General features: G+C 49.5%; 2 protein-coding genes across 12 annotated transcripts in view; one reads left to right on the top strand and one right to left on the bottom strand.

Annotated features, from left to right (window-relative positions):
* The window catches only part of ARNT (aryl hydrocarbon receptor nuclear translocator), a 28944-nt gene extending 21158 nt beyond the window's left edge, over window positions 1–7786 (bottom strand). For all 11 annotated transcript variants that reach the window (XM_075040740.1, XM_075040742.1, XM_075040741.1 and 8 more), the window contains exon 1: window positions 7658–7786. In XM_075040740.1, the coding sequence (XP_074896841.1) occupies window positions 7658–7682 (25 nt within the window). In that variant the 5' untranslated portion in view covers window positions 7683–7786. The remainder of the gene's footprint in view (window positions 1–7657) is intronic.
* A 2870-nt stretch (window positions 7787–10656) lies between these two features.
* The window catches only part of SETDB1 (SET domain bifurcated histone lysine methyltransferase 1), an 18448-nt gene continuing 13339 nt past the window's right edge, over window positions 10657–15765 (top strand). The window contains 8 exon segments of the mRNA XM_075040739.1: window positions 10657–10798; window positions 12304–12526; window positions 12864–13036; window positions 13537–13574; window positions 13705–13804; window positions 14229–14396; window positions 14688–14942; window positions 15370–15396. Coding sequence (XP_074896840.1) covers window positions 12315–12526; window positions 12864–13036; window positions 13537–13574; window positions 13705–13804; window positions 14229–14396; window positions 14688–14942; window positions 15370–15396 — 973 coding nt within the window. The 5' untranslated portion in view covers window positions 10657–10798; window positions 12304–12314.

Raw genomic sequence — 15765 nt, 5'->3', positions numbered from 1 at the left:
GATTGTGGGTAGGGGCTGAACCCAGTCTCATATGCTAGCAGCATGAGTATGCAGAAGGGGAGGAGAAGAGTTGCAAGTTTGCCTAACAACATTAATGCCGCCTCTTCAAGAGGGTTTATTTCCCAATCTAAGAGAGAAAGAATTAACCCAGATGCTTGTAAGGCACCTTGAAAACCATGATCTTTCAGACAGTCATTTCTATTCTTTGTCAGTACCAACCTGCGGGCACCACAGGCATGATTACCAATCTGCCTACGCTCCTCCACAACTGACCACACACCAGAGCAGAACATCATCATTTTGGGGAAGAACTGATACTACCTCCACTAAGCATAACGTCAGTCTTGCTTGGAGCTAAAAACCTTGGGTTTTACATGTAGAAAAGTTGCAAAAGCAGTAGGAAACCTAATCAATGCTTTCTAAGAGATGAAACAGGCAGGTAATGCACTCAAGAAGCATGAAATCGGTGAGCCTTCAGAGACCGTGACACACAATATTGCAGTACTGCTTCTATGAAAGGTTCCACACAGATAAAACATTTGAGAAAATAAAAAGTCTACTTTGAGATGTGAAAATAAGCCCTTTATGGTGTATGGGAAGGAAAGAAGCGTCTAAGTGGAGAATTTGAATGCGCTGCCCTCACAAGTCAGATGGCAGGCTCAAGCCTGTTATGCATTATGGGTTTTTCCACAATGAAAGCAAAGAGCCTCAGCTCTCCATGCAGCCACTTACACACTAAACCACTTCCCCGGCTGTGTGGGCAGGCTGGGCTCCCAACCCCTGCCCATGTTCAAGAAGCATGAATGCCCCATTCTCCTCCCCACGCACTTCACCAGCAGCCCCCAGCTCCTACCGACACGAGCAGGGATTTCCTTGCAAGGTGAGACACTATGTTTGAAAGCAGTGTTTGATAGCAGACACTGAGGCTTACTTCTTCAATCCTCAAGTAGGGCTTTTGCCTAATCCCAATTGTTGAGGAGCGCACATAACCAGCTCTGTAGTTGTTCAAAGCTTGCTCAGCATGACTTAAACTGAAACCATGTCGTAACATTGCCATGAGAGCTGCACTCAACGTTCTTCTACGTTAACATAGTCTGATCTGCACCAGAACCAGAGTTTTTAAACAAGTTATAAGGCATTTTTTCATGTTTCTGAAATAAAATGAGTACAGAGCTGATTTAATGGCTGTGGTTTTTTTAAGCTTGCTGCTAACTAACTCCTAGGCTGTAACAAAAACAGTCGCTCCAGCCAGAGAACCTCCATCACAATCTTTGCAAACTGAGTTGTGCAGAGTGCCTTGAAGGTAGACAAACTGCTTCTGCTTTATGGAAGAGGAGGGGACCAAAAAAAACCCAACCCAACACACACAAAAAAAGCCTATTGTTGGGGTTCCAAACCACAGCAAAGTGGTACGCTGACACCAAGAGCTGCATATGCATGAAATGCTGCCAGAATTGGTGGGACAAAGAAAAGAATCAAAGTCAGGTTTAACAAATACAGCAACAGGGCTTAAGCTGTGAGGCTGTCAAATCTTAGCTTAGCTGAGACCATGAGGATATTGCTCGACAAGTAAAGGTGAGCTATACTATAGCAAGCTTCTGTGCAACAGTGTCCATTTTTACTTCTCGCCTCATCAAACATAAACCAGCCTTTTGTATTCCCAACGGAAAAGGAAAATCCCCCTATTTTCAATATCATAGATACATCTAGGTTTAACAAGTATTTTTACAGTTCCTGAAGTCAGATTTCAATCCAACAGCAGTTTAATCTAAGCAGTACTTCCAGACTTGGATGGTGGTTTGCTTGCAGCTAAAAGCAGAGCTGTGCAACAGCCCAACCACCTCTGCGGTGTGGCTGGACCACAGCAGCTGGCTCGCAGTAACAGCTCCAGCTCTCAGAAAACATGCTCCGAAACTTCTGGTGTTTCTTCAGAAAAAAAAAAAACCAAAAAAAAAACCTTTTACCACAGTAACATTGCTAGCCTCTATTACCGCCCGGTTTGTTTTCCTCCAAGCAGCAGGCATTGCTGAAGAAGTTTCTTCCTTGCCAGTCCATAGTATTTCCCAAGGGTGACTAAAATATGGAATAAGCATCCAGCTCAATGCTTCGTAGTTGAAGGGGCCAACAACAACAGTCCCAAACAACAGCATGAGCGAGCACACCCAATTTCAACACTAACTACAACAACAAAACACAAGGGCTTTGCTAAAGTTTTAAAAAAAAATCGAGAACAAAGAAGCAGGTATAGAAACAAAGATTTTTAAAAGACAGAAGATTATTTGAGGTTGCTGGTTTTCAATATGTGAATACATAAGGTCTCTGCCAAGAAATTGGTCCCTATGTAATAAAGTCAAGTCAGATGATGTGATGCACTTAAAATAAACAGAGGTTGGCCTTCCTCAGACTCCATCCTCCATGCTGGGACCACAGACCCATCCCATCTCCTCTCCACTCAATTTCAGGTCGCTTTGACACCTCTGTGCTCCTTCCCTTATTTCTAAGCAAAGCCCCAAGGTGCAGAAAGGGCTGATATCAAATGTCTTTGTTTAGTGGAATGTGGCCTCAAGTGCAAGTAAACCAGGTCAGAAGGTTTATTCCTTTTCTCCAGGAGCCTGTGGCTTTTCAACACATGTATTTAAATGCCATGGTCTGAACAGAAAAAGTTTCTGGAGCATGGCAGATAATCATTTTATTAAGGACAGAGGAATTTCCGCCTTCTGGCAGGGGAAGGAAGTGATACTGTGCTGTTCCTCTGCAAATCAACTTTTAAATAGGGTTGAGGGGGAAGGAGGGTGCCTTTGTTTGTTTTTGAAGCCCTCATCTGAGCCTTTGCTATTTCTAAGGAGCCTACTGCATGGACTAGCATCTCACAGCAGCATCACATGATGAAACTGCTTTACCTCATGCTTCGGCTTCCTACTTGGAAACATTTCCCTCTCGTGGTACAATATGCCCTTTCACAAGTGGAAGAACATAAAATATCTTGAGATTTGGTAAGGTAAATCGGTAATATTTTGCTCTGCATACTGAGGGAGAGCATCAAAATGGTTATATACTCTTTCACACGACCCACTGGCCTCTCTACCACATCCTCACCCCAAAAATAGGGAGAGCATGGGCAGGCGGATGGGGTGGGAAGAGGTCTAGCTTTTTTACCCTTCAGAATTTCTAGGGCACTCACACAAATGCAAAGCTTCCTTTTAAACCCCCCATTTTTCCCCAATCCAATCACAAGCCGTACAGCAGTATTATACCGAGGTCAGCGTAGAACTGATGGAACCCAACCTACCAATGCAAGCTCTGAAAGCTTTGCGCAAGACAGCCAGGTGCTGGTGAGGGTGTCTCAAGCACACACGTACTCAGTAAATCCACTGGCCCAGATGCCCATCGTGAGAAAAGCAGTCACTTCACAGAAATCCCTCCACGGCTGCCGCTGATAGCCACTGGCTCCAAGCGTAAAAGGCAAGATGTGAGCAGTCAGAGGCAACCTGAGCCAAAGACCCAGCTAACGGAGTCAACCAATTCTAAGCAAGCCTGGTACATTATAACCTATGAAATACCAGTTTCACAAACTAAAACTACAGTCACCAGGAAAGCTGCTGCTCAGTTGCTCGAAGCAGTGACTAGCAGTTCCCAGATATCAGGATGCTTAGCTCTGACTCAACATACTGATATCCAAAGCAGCGAGAACAACATTTTTCAACTACTCCAAAATAACAACAGAAGCAATGAACAGATTCCTTTGAAACAATGTTAAGAGCAACAGGACAAACGTTCATTTTCATTTCAAAAGTGGTTTCTTCAAAAAAACAGATGTGCCACCAAAAGTCCCAGTCGATCTTTCTCAGAGGGCAGGGTGGGTTTTGTAGAGTCACTGCTGCAAGAAGCAATATCCTTGTTCAGTTTCTGTTCCAGCCCTTTCTAGAATCAATCCCTGCTTGCCTTTAACACATGTTAAATCTAATTAAGGCCAGAAGAGATAAGCAGAAGCAGTGCAGAGAAATTACGGATCCTCATTTGTAACTGAATACAAATCTGCAAGCACAACCACAATTCAGCCAACAGTTTGACCCAGAATAGAATAGGCTGGAAGATCGCTAAGGGAATGTCATCTCGAGAGCCAGACTTCCAGCCCAGCTCTCCTGGGAAGGGCTCTGTTGCAACTACTGGCATCTCAATAGTGAAAAAGCGTCAGAAATAAAGTCACAGAAAATATTCAAAACTGTGATTTACAAGATGGGCCTGCCATAGCTATTAAATGCATTTTCATTGTACCACTTAGTCTACTCCAGCCAGACACTGTACAAAGAACAGCAAAAATGGTGGTTCATGCTGCAGAGAGTTTTAGCGTATGGTTGTATGACCCAGCACATTTTAGCATAGGAAGATTTAGTTTAAACTTAACCATTAATGAGCTCCCCAAAGGGCCAAGGAAGTTTAAAGCAGGTTTGAAAACAGCTGCTAAGATAAACCAGTGTACTACTTTAACAAATACTTGCATTTCACTCACAACTATAAGGCTCCGGTCTGAACAGCACACATGGCTTTGTATTTACAAAGTGTCCCAGGTACATTAAACAGATTTATTTTTTAAGTAGGTGGGGATTTTTTCTAGGTTGTTTGAACTTCCCATGCAATGCCAGCTCAGCACTGACATCCCCGTGAGAACCTTCTCCAAGAGGCATTACAGAAATTAACTTACAAAAATGTAGAAAAGAATGTATCTTCCATTTTCAAGTGTTTGAAATCAGGCATTCATAAAAGTAAATGTTTGAAGTGAAGGTGATCAATCATATATTCATCCAGCCAGCACTAAAGGTGTCCTAATAATCCAAGTTAACATGAAAACCTGTAAAGTAATGCAAGTAAGGCAAGCCACTTTTTTTAATCCCTCCTCATATTTCCTCCCAGTTAGTGGATGCTATTCACTTTTCACTCCTAATCAAGAGATTTTAACATAAAACTTGCTTAAATTGGCACAACTGAAAGCTTTCAATCTAGCACTCTTCACAGTTCCAATCTCTTTCCATTAAATAAGACCAGTAAGCAGTGTGGTGGCTCGCCTCACCCTCGGAAAGATGAGGTAGCAGAAAGGTTTTGCAGATTTATTTTTCAGTAAGTTTATCTGAAAACAGAGAAGTGCTTTACCCACCTCTCTCACAGGTTTCTGAGGTGACCTGCTTTGCCCGTGCAGCATTTCGAGGAAGGGCAGAAGGCCCAGGACAGCACAACACTGAACACAAGCTGCAGTTTGAACACTTAAAATAAGTTCCAACTTATTTTTGTGGTCAGTTTTCCCATCTTTTGCCACGGCCTGCTCAAGCTGCGAGGACATTCAGCACATTTGGGGGCATTATCCAGTATTCGCTGGAGCCCCGCAGTCCATTTTTCAACAGCAAGGAAAAGCGGACCCAGCTTCTAAAGAACAATTTTCACAAGTAATTTATTGTACTAATAAGAGCTATGTATATAATGCTTATGCAGACTGTAAGTATCCCCCCTCCCCCCCATTTAAAAGGGCCAAGCTAATGTTGGTCAGTCTGCCTGTAGTTATAAATATTAACCACAGATGGTGAAAGTTCTTTTTCTTCTCCTTGCAAATTTGTTTAAAACTTTCCTTTTATGCAAAATACCATGCAACTCCAAAGACTACACTTACATAAACACTTTGCAACACACTAACAGTTAAAGCCACGAGTATCTTCCGTTCTCATTCACTGGATTCTTACCAAGCTGGCTCATAACATACATTTTCCATTTTTACCCCAAGCAACAGCATTACTTTTTTTGCTTTACATTTAGCTACACATCCTTTGCCCGCCAAACTGCAAAACCTTGATCTTGCACTATGCTGGCAGGAGAAGAAGTGAACTTCCTGATCAAGCCCACAACACCACCAATACATATAACTAAGATTTTACTACTTGGAATACTCTCACTGTTTTATGGCATATTGCTGTGAGCCAAAAGCGTATTTTGCTGTAGGACGGGATCACAAGTTTGGCAGTTTCCATTTCAGATATGTTTTTATTAAGCTGAATCAGGAATTTTTTTTCCTAACACGCCATCTCTTCTGATTACTGAAGAACTTCAGATCATTATGTGAAACCACAACCACGTATTTCCAGACACCAGTTCTGCACCCTTGCCTCAGAATCACCACAGACAAATGACCCAACAAGTTTTCTCAATATTTAAAGCCACAAAAGCTTCCTATATCCTTAGAATGAAAAAAAAAATATCATCCTTTAGAAGTTACATTGAACAGTCCTCGATAAACCTGAACACGTCACACGACACGAGACCTTGCCAGCCTCAAGCCACAAGCAAGAATAGTTAGAAACCACAAGCCAAAAAAAAAAAAAAACAAAACCCAAAACACAGAAGCTCAAATTCTGATCTCAGTCACCACATTGTAAATCCATTACAACTTCACAGACACTGGATTATTCCAGATACATACTAATTTCAGAGCAATTTAGCCAGAAATCTGATAAAGCCTGAAAGATTCGACTTTATTCAGCAAGCATCAGATATCACCAACTTCCAGCTTCCTCTAAACAAGGAGTCACCCCTTGGTTATCAACCTGAGGGGGCAAAAGTTGAAAGAATATTTTGCTTTCTGCTGACAGGCACCCACACCCTTGGTTACGCACCAGCTGTTCAGCTCAGCAGTTTAAAAAGAGACTGAGAAGAGATTTATAAAAATCCTTTTCAAAACAGCACATCAGATTTTGTCTGTTGCTAATTAAGAAAACCTCAATGAAACATATAGCAAAAAAAGGGTCTAAAACCAACATAAACCATTAAGGACAATAAACGCAAGCTAGCCCTGCTACTGCTTGCTTCCTCCCAGGAGGGCGATGATGGAAACCAGACCCCAGCGCCAGGTACACCAGACCAGGCATGTGCAGGGCCCATGCCTGAGCCAACAATTGAAGCTCAGGGAGCAGAGACAAGCACAAACGTCTTCCTCCCCAACATAACAAGCTCACATACTATTTCCTTCTCCACTTCCAGCTTACCTTCTCTCCAGAATAGCCTGCCACTCAATGAAGTGCCTCCTTTAAAAGTTTCTGCCATCTGACAACTGCGCTGGTTCTCTGAACCCTCCCACAGCACCCCAAGTCGGCTTCCTGAGCACCCTTTCCCCACACTGACTCCCTCGTTTCTTCTCACGGGTGTCCCCCACCCCATCCCACCCTTCCACCATCCACAAGCCCCTCCTGACCCAGCCCCCAGCCCTCTCAGCTCAGGCCCAAACCCTCCAACCTCCAGATAACACCCCCTGGCTCCTCTAAAGCTCCGCCCCCGACCAAACCTCCAACCCCATTAACCCAGCTCCTCGAAAGTCGCCAACCCCAGGTGACACCTTCCACCCAGCCGCACACTCCTCCACAAGCTCTTTAACCCAACCTGGCCCTTACTAACGGCACCACCAGCCCAGCCACCCCGACCCAACCTCCCTCCACCGAGCGCTGCCTCCCTCAACGGCTCCTCAGCAGCCCCCTGCCCGCCTCAGGGCCTCCTCGGGTCCCCGGGACGCCCCAGGTCCGACCCCCCCTCAGTAACCCCTTCAGCCTCCCCATGACTCCCGTAGGCCAGGCGCCTGCACCCTCCGCAGCGCAGCCCACCCGACCCAGACGCCCCGGCTCACCCGGGTTGGCGGCGGTAGCTGCCATGACCGGTGCAGGCGGGCAAGCAACCGCCTCCCTCCTCGCCGCCACTGCCAAGATGGCGGCACAGGAAAACCCTCTGTGCTGCCGCGCAGCCTAACCTGCCCGCCGGGAGGGGCGGGGCGGAGACGAGGCACGGGGCTCCTACTGGTTCAGGCAAGGGGCGGGGGGCGGAGCGAATGCTCCCGACGGCACAGCCAGCAGGGTAGGGTGAGGGCGGCCATGCCCCTCCCCTAACCACGGGAGGGGGCGGGTCTCTGGAGGGGGCGTGGCTACGGCGGGGGTGTGTGGGGAGGGATGCGCGCGTGGGGCGAGTTAAAGGTCGGGTGGGGTGACGTCACGTGCTGGACGTTTGGGGTGGTTTGTTTTTTGTTTGTTTTTTTTTTTTTTTGTCGGAGGGCAAGAATCCTGCTGGGATTGGGACTGAGATTGGGTTTGGGATGGAGGTTGTGGTGGGGATTGGAAGTGGGGATTCAGACTGGGCATGGAACTGGAACTGGGACTGGAACCCCAAAACTCCGCCTTTGCCAAAAAAAAATCACCAGAAAAACCACCCCGCGTCTGCCTGGGGGCACTCCCAGGGGTGGCAAAACTTCGCCGTAAAATAATCCTCTTTCTCACGGTGATCCTTTTTCCTGTTGGGGGAGCAGAAATAAAGAAACCCGAGGGAGGAGCGGGATTTCTGTGGTGTTTAAACTGTTTCGGGGCTTGTTGTGAGGCTGTTTTACAAGACCCAAATGGGCGGCTCTGTTCAAAGCCCAAAGCGTCGCAGTTTCAAAGAGTTTTCCCCAGTTCAGTCGGAAATGAGCCAAGGACCAGCTCTAAATTATCTCACAGGGTGGGGAGGACCTGGCTCCTGCTGCATTTTGGCAATAAATCCTTCTCAATGCTCCCCAGTTCACCCCATGCCCCCACTGGGCCCTGCAAGACCCATGAAGGGACCCTGGAGCCTTTACCCGCCCGGCAAAGGGGGAGCTGGAAATAGCGGGTGAGAATTTAATCCACCAGATTGTTTCTCCCCGTCACTGGGAGCATCTGAAAGGTGACGCTGCCGCATTCCTGCAGTATTCATGAAGTCCCGGTGACGGCAGGCACGGGGACAGCAAGGGAGCCGGGGACAGCGGGGCAGGGAGAGGGGCACAGCGTCCGTTTGTCCGTCTGTCTACAGGGAGGTAAGGAGCTGCCCCGGTCGGCATACAAGGGACAGGGCCGAGACCCGGGGGCTTCCCACAATCTCTGGGTGCTGCAGGACTTGGTCCTGTTGATTTATCTGCTGTCCTTGGCATAGTTAGGGCTGTGGTCATTTGCTCCTGGAGCATATGTTAGCTTTATAAACACATTGAAAAAAAAAATATATATAGGCATACGCCTATAAACACACAGCTCGGTCCACGTGGCTCTCCTGGCGCCACTCAACAAGCCTCCACTTCTCCAACCTTGTACAAATCTAATTATCCGTCTGCTGCCACAAATATCTCTCTTCAGCAATGAGAAAACCCTCTTTTCCACCCCTGTTTGCTTACCAGCGGTTTTTCCTCCTGTCCTGCTTCTAACCCCAGCCAGCAGTCATTTTGCTGGGGGTCAGCCAAGTCCTGGTGCACTTATTGCACCTAACACAGCAGGGAGTCTGGGGTCCTGTGGGAAAAAAAACGCAACTTAATAGGGGTATTTTAACCTGCTTTTTCCTGGGAAAGGAGGAGGCTGGGCAGGGAAGGGAAGCTGGATGGGGTGGCAGGGTGAGACAGTGAAGATCCCTGTGGGGAGGGCCCCTGGGACAAGGATGGGAAGACACTGCCTGTCCCCCGCGCCGCCGCAACCGACAGCCATGACAAGGAGTGGAGAGGTTTTAAGGCCACGATTTCCCCATTTTGGCTGCTTTTGACAGCCCCCTAGTACTTCCCCTGACCTGCGAACCGCTCAGCCCCTGTGAATCCCACCCGTCTCTGCCCCACAGGCATGCCAGTGGCAGCCGGGTGCTCAGGGCCGTGCACCTGAGGGCCGCCTGCATGGAGAACACCATGGTGCTGCCGGCAGTCGACGTGGACAAGGGCTTTGCCATGGCCTTTGTGGTGCTCATGTGCCTCTTCCTCCTGGCCATGATGGTGCGGTGCGCCAAGCTCATTGTGGATCCTTACAGCGCCATCCCTACCTCCACCTGGGAAGAGGAGCAGATCAACTGAGGACCCCCAAAACCCCCAGGGACCACAGCTCCCCAGCATACCCCACAGCCCTCCCTCACCACAGGGTGCTCCAGGGCAGCCCAGGGACCTCCAACAACCCCCGGTCCCCCAGCACCCCCACAGCACCGCAGGGCCCCCAGCCCCCCCAGAACCACCCAGCACCCCAGGTGCCTCCAGCACTGTGGAGGACCCAGGACACCTAAAGCTCCCCATCACCCCCCAGGACCCTCAGAGCTCTCCATCACCCCCAGGACCTCAGCCCTGCCCCCCCCCCCCCGGACCCTCAGAGCTCCCTATTTGTCCCCCAGCACCCCAGGGCTCCCCCCAGGACCCTCAGAGCTCTCCATCACCTCAGCCCCCCCCCCCCAGGACCCTCAGAGCTCTCAATCACCCCCCAGCACCCCAGAGCCCCACAGGACCCTCTGAGCTCCCTATCACCCCCCAGCACCCCAGAGTGCCCCAGGGCCCACCCAGGCCCCATCACCTCAGAGCCACCAGTTCCTCCAAGGCCCACTCATCCTCCCCGAGCATCCCATCACCTCTGGGCCCCCAGCACCCCTCGGGCCTACTCGGCCCCTCAGGCTCTACCTGGCCCCCCCCAGGTCCCCCCCGACCCTCCTATAGGTGGCAGCACTGCGCCTTTCCCGGGGGCTGCCCCTTTAAGGGCTCCCGCCTCCCCCCCCCCGCCCCCCTTCGCGCATGCGCCTCGGCCAGCCCCGCGGAGTGGCGGTAGCTGCCCGCCCCTCGCGCATGCGCAGTACCGCGCATGCGCCGTCGTGCCGGCTGGCAGGGGAGAGTCGGGCTCCTCGGGGGGGTGGAGGCTGCTGAGACCGGAAGTAACGTTTCGCAGCTTCCGGCTTGGAGCACACACACGCGCCCCGCCCCCCCCCTTTTCTCCTCCTTCTCCCCAAGAACCGGGGTCGCGGCGAGCCCTGGGCACCGGTGAGTGCGGCCTGCCCGAGGGGGGCTGTGGGGGGACGGGATCTGGGTTGGGGGGGACGGCGGGGATGAGGGGGGCTGTGGGACAGGGGGTAGTGGGGGGGCTGTGAGGGGACGTGGGGGGTAAAGAGGGGTCTGTGGGGCAGGGGATCGTGGGGTGGGAGGTGTTGGGGGACTGCGTGGCGGTTTTGGGGTGAGGTGAGGAGGGCGATGTGGGGCAGGAGGACGCGGGCAGGGAGGTGTGAGGGGGTGGGGGGAACACTGAGGTGAGGAGGGGGCTGTGGGGCAGGAGGAATTGGGGTGAGGACTTTGTGGGGGGGACGGTTGGGGTGAGAAGAGAGCGTGAGGAGGTCCCCACGCGTAAGGCGTGGGGTTTGTTTTGAGGTGCAGGCGGCAGGGCTGTGGGCAGGGACTTCTGTAGGCCGAGGGCTTGACGGAAACTTGCAAATATAAGGGAGCTATAGGGTGTAAGAGAGAGCGTAAGAGCATTAGGAGTGGGGAACTGGAGAGGTTGATGGGGGTTTGGGGTTGCAGGGGGGCTGTGGTGGCACTGGGGTGGGTTGCTGACAGTGGCTGTTTGGGTGATAGGGGTGCGTTTGGCAGGGGGCGGGCAGTCACTGGGGTGGGAGTGCAGCTGGGAGATGTTGGTGGGCTGTGGGCTCTCTTTGCATCTGTAGGGCTGGAGGAAAGTGTGTGGGGTTGTGGCCAGGGGTGGCCTGGGTGCAGCTGGGAGAGAAATGTGGGCAGGGGGAGCTGAATGGGGCTGGAGCAGGGTGATGGGAGAGAGGAGGGGGTTGTGGGACCAGGGCTGGCAGAGGAGCAGGAGGTGAGGGGGGAGCTGGAGACGAGGGTGTGCTTAGTACAGACAGGGAGACTGAAGGGAGAGGTGAGAGCAGGGAGCACTGTGGGAAGGAGGAAGGTGTCTGTGAGTGGTGCTGACAGGGGATAGACTTCAAAGTCATGGGGACTGGATGCGTTATCACCACACCCAGCTCAAAGGGAGATGCAGGGTCTGCAGGCCTGGATAGAGGAAACAGCTGGGGCCATCCTTGGGGCTGGATGTTATAACATTCCTTAAACGCCACAGGCAGGGGAGGACAGGAGCTCTTCTGGGCTGCTGCCAAAGGTGAAGTTGTCGGACAGATTGGGAGAGGCATCGGCATGGTTCTCCTCCCAGGCAAGGCAGAGGGTTAGGAACTGCTCCGCAGATTTTGTGGAGGAAATGGCACTGAGGTGGTGAAGCGTAAGGCTCCGGCGTTCAGTGGGTTTGGAGAGTCTGTGCAGAGATCGGAGGAGATGTCAGGAATCCCTGGTTGTCCTGGAATCGGTTTGCCTGCACTTCGGTTATTTTTGGCTCCTTGTGATGTTTTCTTAACAACATATATAATGTTTTCTTCCTGACTAGCTTTCAAAAAATTGAGCTTACATTCTTGCGAGTGCTGTGCCTCAGGTGATGGGGTACAGCAATAGGGTTTCACCGGCCTTTTCTCACCTCTTTGTGGTGTCAGGTACAGCAGAAATGGATTCCCAGGAGATCAAAGAGCTGCAGCAAGAAGTGATGGAGGAGCTGGGAATCTCCATGGAGGAGCTCCAGGATATCATTGACAAAGAGCTGGAAAAGTTTGAGTGTGTGAAGCAGAGGAAGCAGCAGCTGGAGGAGCTGGAAAAGTGTGTGAAACAGAAGGAAGAAGAGGTGGCTCGCGTTGACCGGCTCTTTGATGACGCTTCAAGGTGGGTGCGCTTGGAATCGCAGCCACGTGTCAGAGTTGGGCCTCAGAGCAGAGGAGGGGGAGATCATTTGATGAGTGCTGCCCATTTCCCTTCAGTGTAGACTGACGCTGTGATTCTGCATCGGTTCATTTGTGTGTGGTTATTGAGGGATAATTAAAATTACTCCCCTGTGGCTTTAAATCCTTCATGTGAATACTCTTCCCTCACCTCATCATGGTTGTATTTAATTAGCGGCTCCCCAGTGGTTGATTCCTATTTTTTTCTGCAGTATTGTGGGATGTACAGCTTGGCTCACCTTGTCTTTTCCTGTTTCTTCCCTTCTCCTTTTTTTCCCCAGAGCCATTGATAAATGCGAGATGTTGGTGAAGGATCTGTACTCCAAGCTGGGCCTCCAGTACCGTGAGAGCAGTTCTGAGGACGAGGACTTGGCTGCCAAGCCCATGGAAGTGATTGAGATCCCGGATGAGGACGATGATGATGTCATGAGTATCGATTCAGGCTGGAAGCACAGTTCAGTATCTCATTGCACCACATGGTACTGAGGGGAGGGATGGAGATCTGAGCGTGTCCTGGAGGAGCATGGGAATGAGAGGGATCAGAATAAGGATGTTGTGAAGTTGGCCATAAGCCACGCTGGTCCGTAAGCAGGAGAGGATCAGGTAGGAAATGCCGTTAGCTCGTGAAGAACATCGCCGCTTGCAGGGTCTGCCAGGGCCCCTAACTATTGTGTGGTTCCTGGAGTCCCGAAGTGGGACTTCTCCGTTTTGCCACCTGCCTGAATGTTGTCCCCATCAAATGCTGCCCCTGCAGGGAAGCTGCCTGTGCAGCGTGTTGTGCATCTAGAAAGGGTGGCTTAGTAAAAGCCTTGCTTGAGCAGATTTCTTGACAGGGACAGAGGAGGCTTTTGAATGGATGCTTTTATCTGTTCCCTCTTCTTTCGGTGACTTAAGTAGGATGGGTTTTTTCCTTCCCAAGATGTTTTAAACCACTTTTTTTCTCTTTAATCACAGGCGATAGTAGTCCCAGAATTGCAAAGGATCAGACTCTGGTGAGTTGGAAAACACCTGACTATAGTGTGCTTCTGAAGCAGGGTTTTACTGGAACGCTTAGGGCAGCATTGTATTTGGTGCAAAAAAGAAACGGTTCTTCATATTTTCTTTCTCTTTCCTTCCCTTCAGCTGCGGGAGGCCATGGCTGCAATGAGAAAGTCTGCCCAGGATGTTCAGAAATTTATGGATGCTGTGAACAAGAAAACAAATGCCCAGGATGCACAAAAAGGTCAGATTATGAGAGCTTCCTGGGGATGACTGACGTGGGCTGGCACCCATGTGTGCCCTTACCTTGGTCCTGTCTGCATCTTATACCCGGTGGTTTTCTTTCTGAAAAAGAAAATAACTAATCTGTTTCCCTGCTGGAAAGACCCATTAGGATATATTGACTCCAAATCCCTATTTTTCTTAAGCCCTTTCCAAAAGCAGATAAAAGTGGTGCAGTTTCCATACCATGAAAGCTTTTTAATGTTGTTTAAACCTCACTTGCTGATTACTCCATCCAGTAAAACTGAGGCACTTAAGCTGACTGAGGTAAAGGAAAGCAAGAACGCCTCCTATCTCAGGTCTGACACATTCTTTCAATTGTGTACATAGGAGAGGGAGCCTTTGGGCAATTTCTAACTTACCTTTTATTGTTGTTCCTTGGGTAGATGCACAAACCCCTCAGGAAGCTCCTGGTACCGTGCAGCCCGTTGGCCCTGCAGCAGCTGGGAGTGATCTCAGCAATGATGGTGATCTGAATGTTGGCATGAGGATCCTGGGCAAGAAAAGAACCAAAACGTGGCACAAAGGAACTCTAATTGCAATCCAGACTGTTGGTATGTCCTGTGCTTGATGCTGTGACTCAGTGCTTGTGGCTTTCACTGAGCTTTGGGTGGGTAACGTTGATCAGGCTTAGAGCAGGTCCCCTCCCGTGTCAGAGCACCTAGTGTCACCTGGAAAGAGTTGTGAAAGCAACACATGTCCACTATAATATTTCACCTTCCAAACTAATTTCTGAAAGGCTTTCAAATAAGTTCTGAACTTGGATCAGAATGGTGTAGGGTATTGGAATTCTTGTATGAAATCACCTGGCTTGATTTATCTTGCCCTGTTGAAATGTCTTTCAGGTGCTGGAAAGAAGTACAAAGTGAAATTTGATAATAAAGGGAAGAGTTTGCTTTCTGGCAATCACATCGCTTATGACTATCACCCCTCGCCTGAGAAACACTATGTTGGCAGCAGGGTTGTGGCAAAATACAAAGATGGGAATCAGGTTTGGCTCTATGCTGGCATTGTGGCTGAAACCCCAAACGTGAAGAATAAAGACAGGTATTAATTCTCTATAGTCATGTACCCCTCTCTCTCTTATTTTTTTTCTTTTTGTTTGTTTTGGTTTTAGGAAAAAAAGAAAAGAAAAAAGGTATATTGGTGTATTTGGTATTGTGGGACCTAAATTCTTTTTTGTCCTTTCCAGGGACATAGCTCTGAATGTTGTTTCTTTGGTCTTTCTTATCTCTGAAAGTTCTGGGTGGAGCTTCCATTCTATTACTCATGTCCCTGAGTCAGAAATTATATCTGGTAATTCATTCAAATTATCACACAAATGTAAGTCTGCACTGCTCAAGGCATAAAACATAGTGTTAGGAAATATGAGCCCTAGAAGCATTTAGGGCTAGCAGTGTTGCCAAAGCACTTAAGGAGAAGAAACAGCAGGTCTAAAGCAGCCTTTTCAGTCACATATAAATAAGGGGCAGGGCTGCTTCGATGTTGTGGTTTCGGCTTGTGATCTTTCTGGGAAGATTCATAAAGGGTATAATCACCCTGTTTGTTTCAAATGTGGATCTGCTGTAAATGCCTAATTGCATCAAGTTCTATCTGATATACGTTTAGTAACTGAAAATGAACTGCATTTATTACTCGTATTGCAAATTTACTCCTCCTGGCTAGGCTGGCTGTAATGCTGATCTCTCAAAATGCAACCTTTATATGGCTCCATATCCTGAAGTTGTTATTCAGAGGCACGCAGCGCTAAGCAGGTGCCATATCCAGCCTTGTGGGCATCCCCTTCTGAGCTCCCGTCCCCTGCAGGCACTGGGACTCTCTCCCATCTGCAGGTGGAGCCCTAGAGGTGTCCCACAGCTCCCTCCCTGTGCTGCTGTTCGAGTCACGGTGTGCAGCTTCTGCTGCTGCTTTGTCCCAAAGGTT

This window comes from Buteo buteo, chromosome 11 (assembly GCF_964188355.1).
Source record: "Buteo buteo chromosome 11, bButBut1.hap1.1, whole genome shotgun sequence".
In the NCBI taxonomy this organism is placed as follows: domain Eukaryota; kingdom Metazoa; phylum Chordata; class Aves; order Accipitriformes; family Accipitridae; genus Buteo; species Buteo buteo.
The sequence above is the reverse complement of the archived record's forward strand: the minus strand, read 5'-3'. Positions and strand labels throughout refer to the sequence as shown.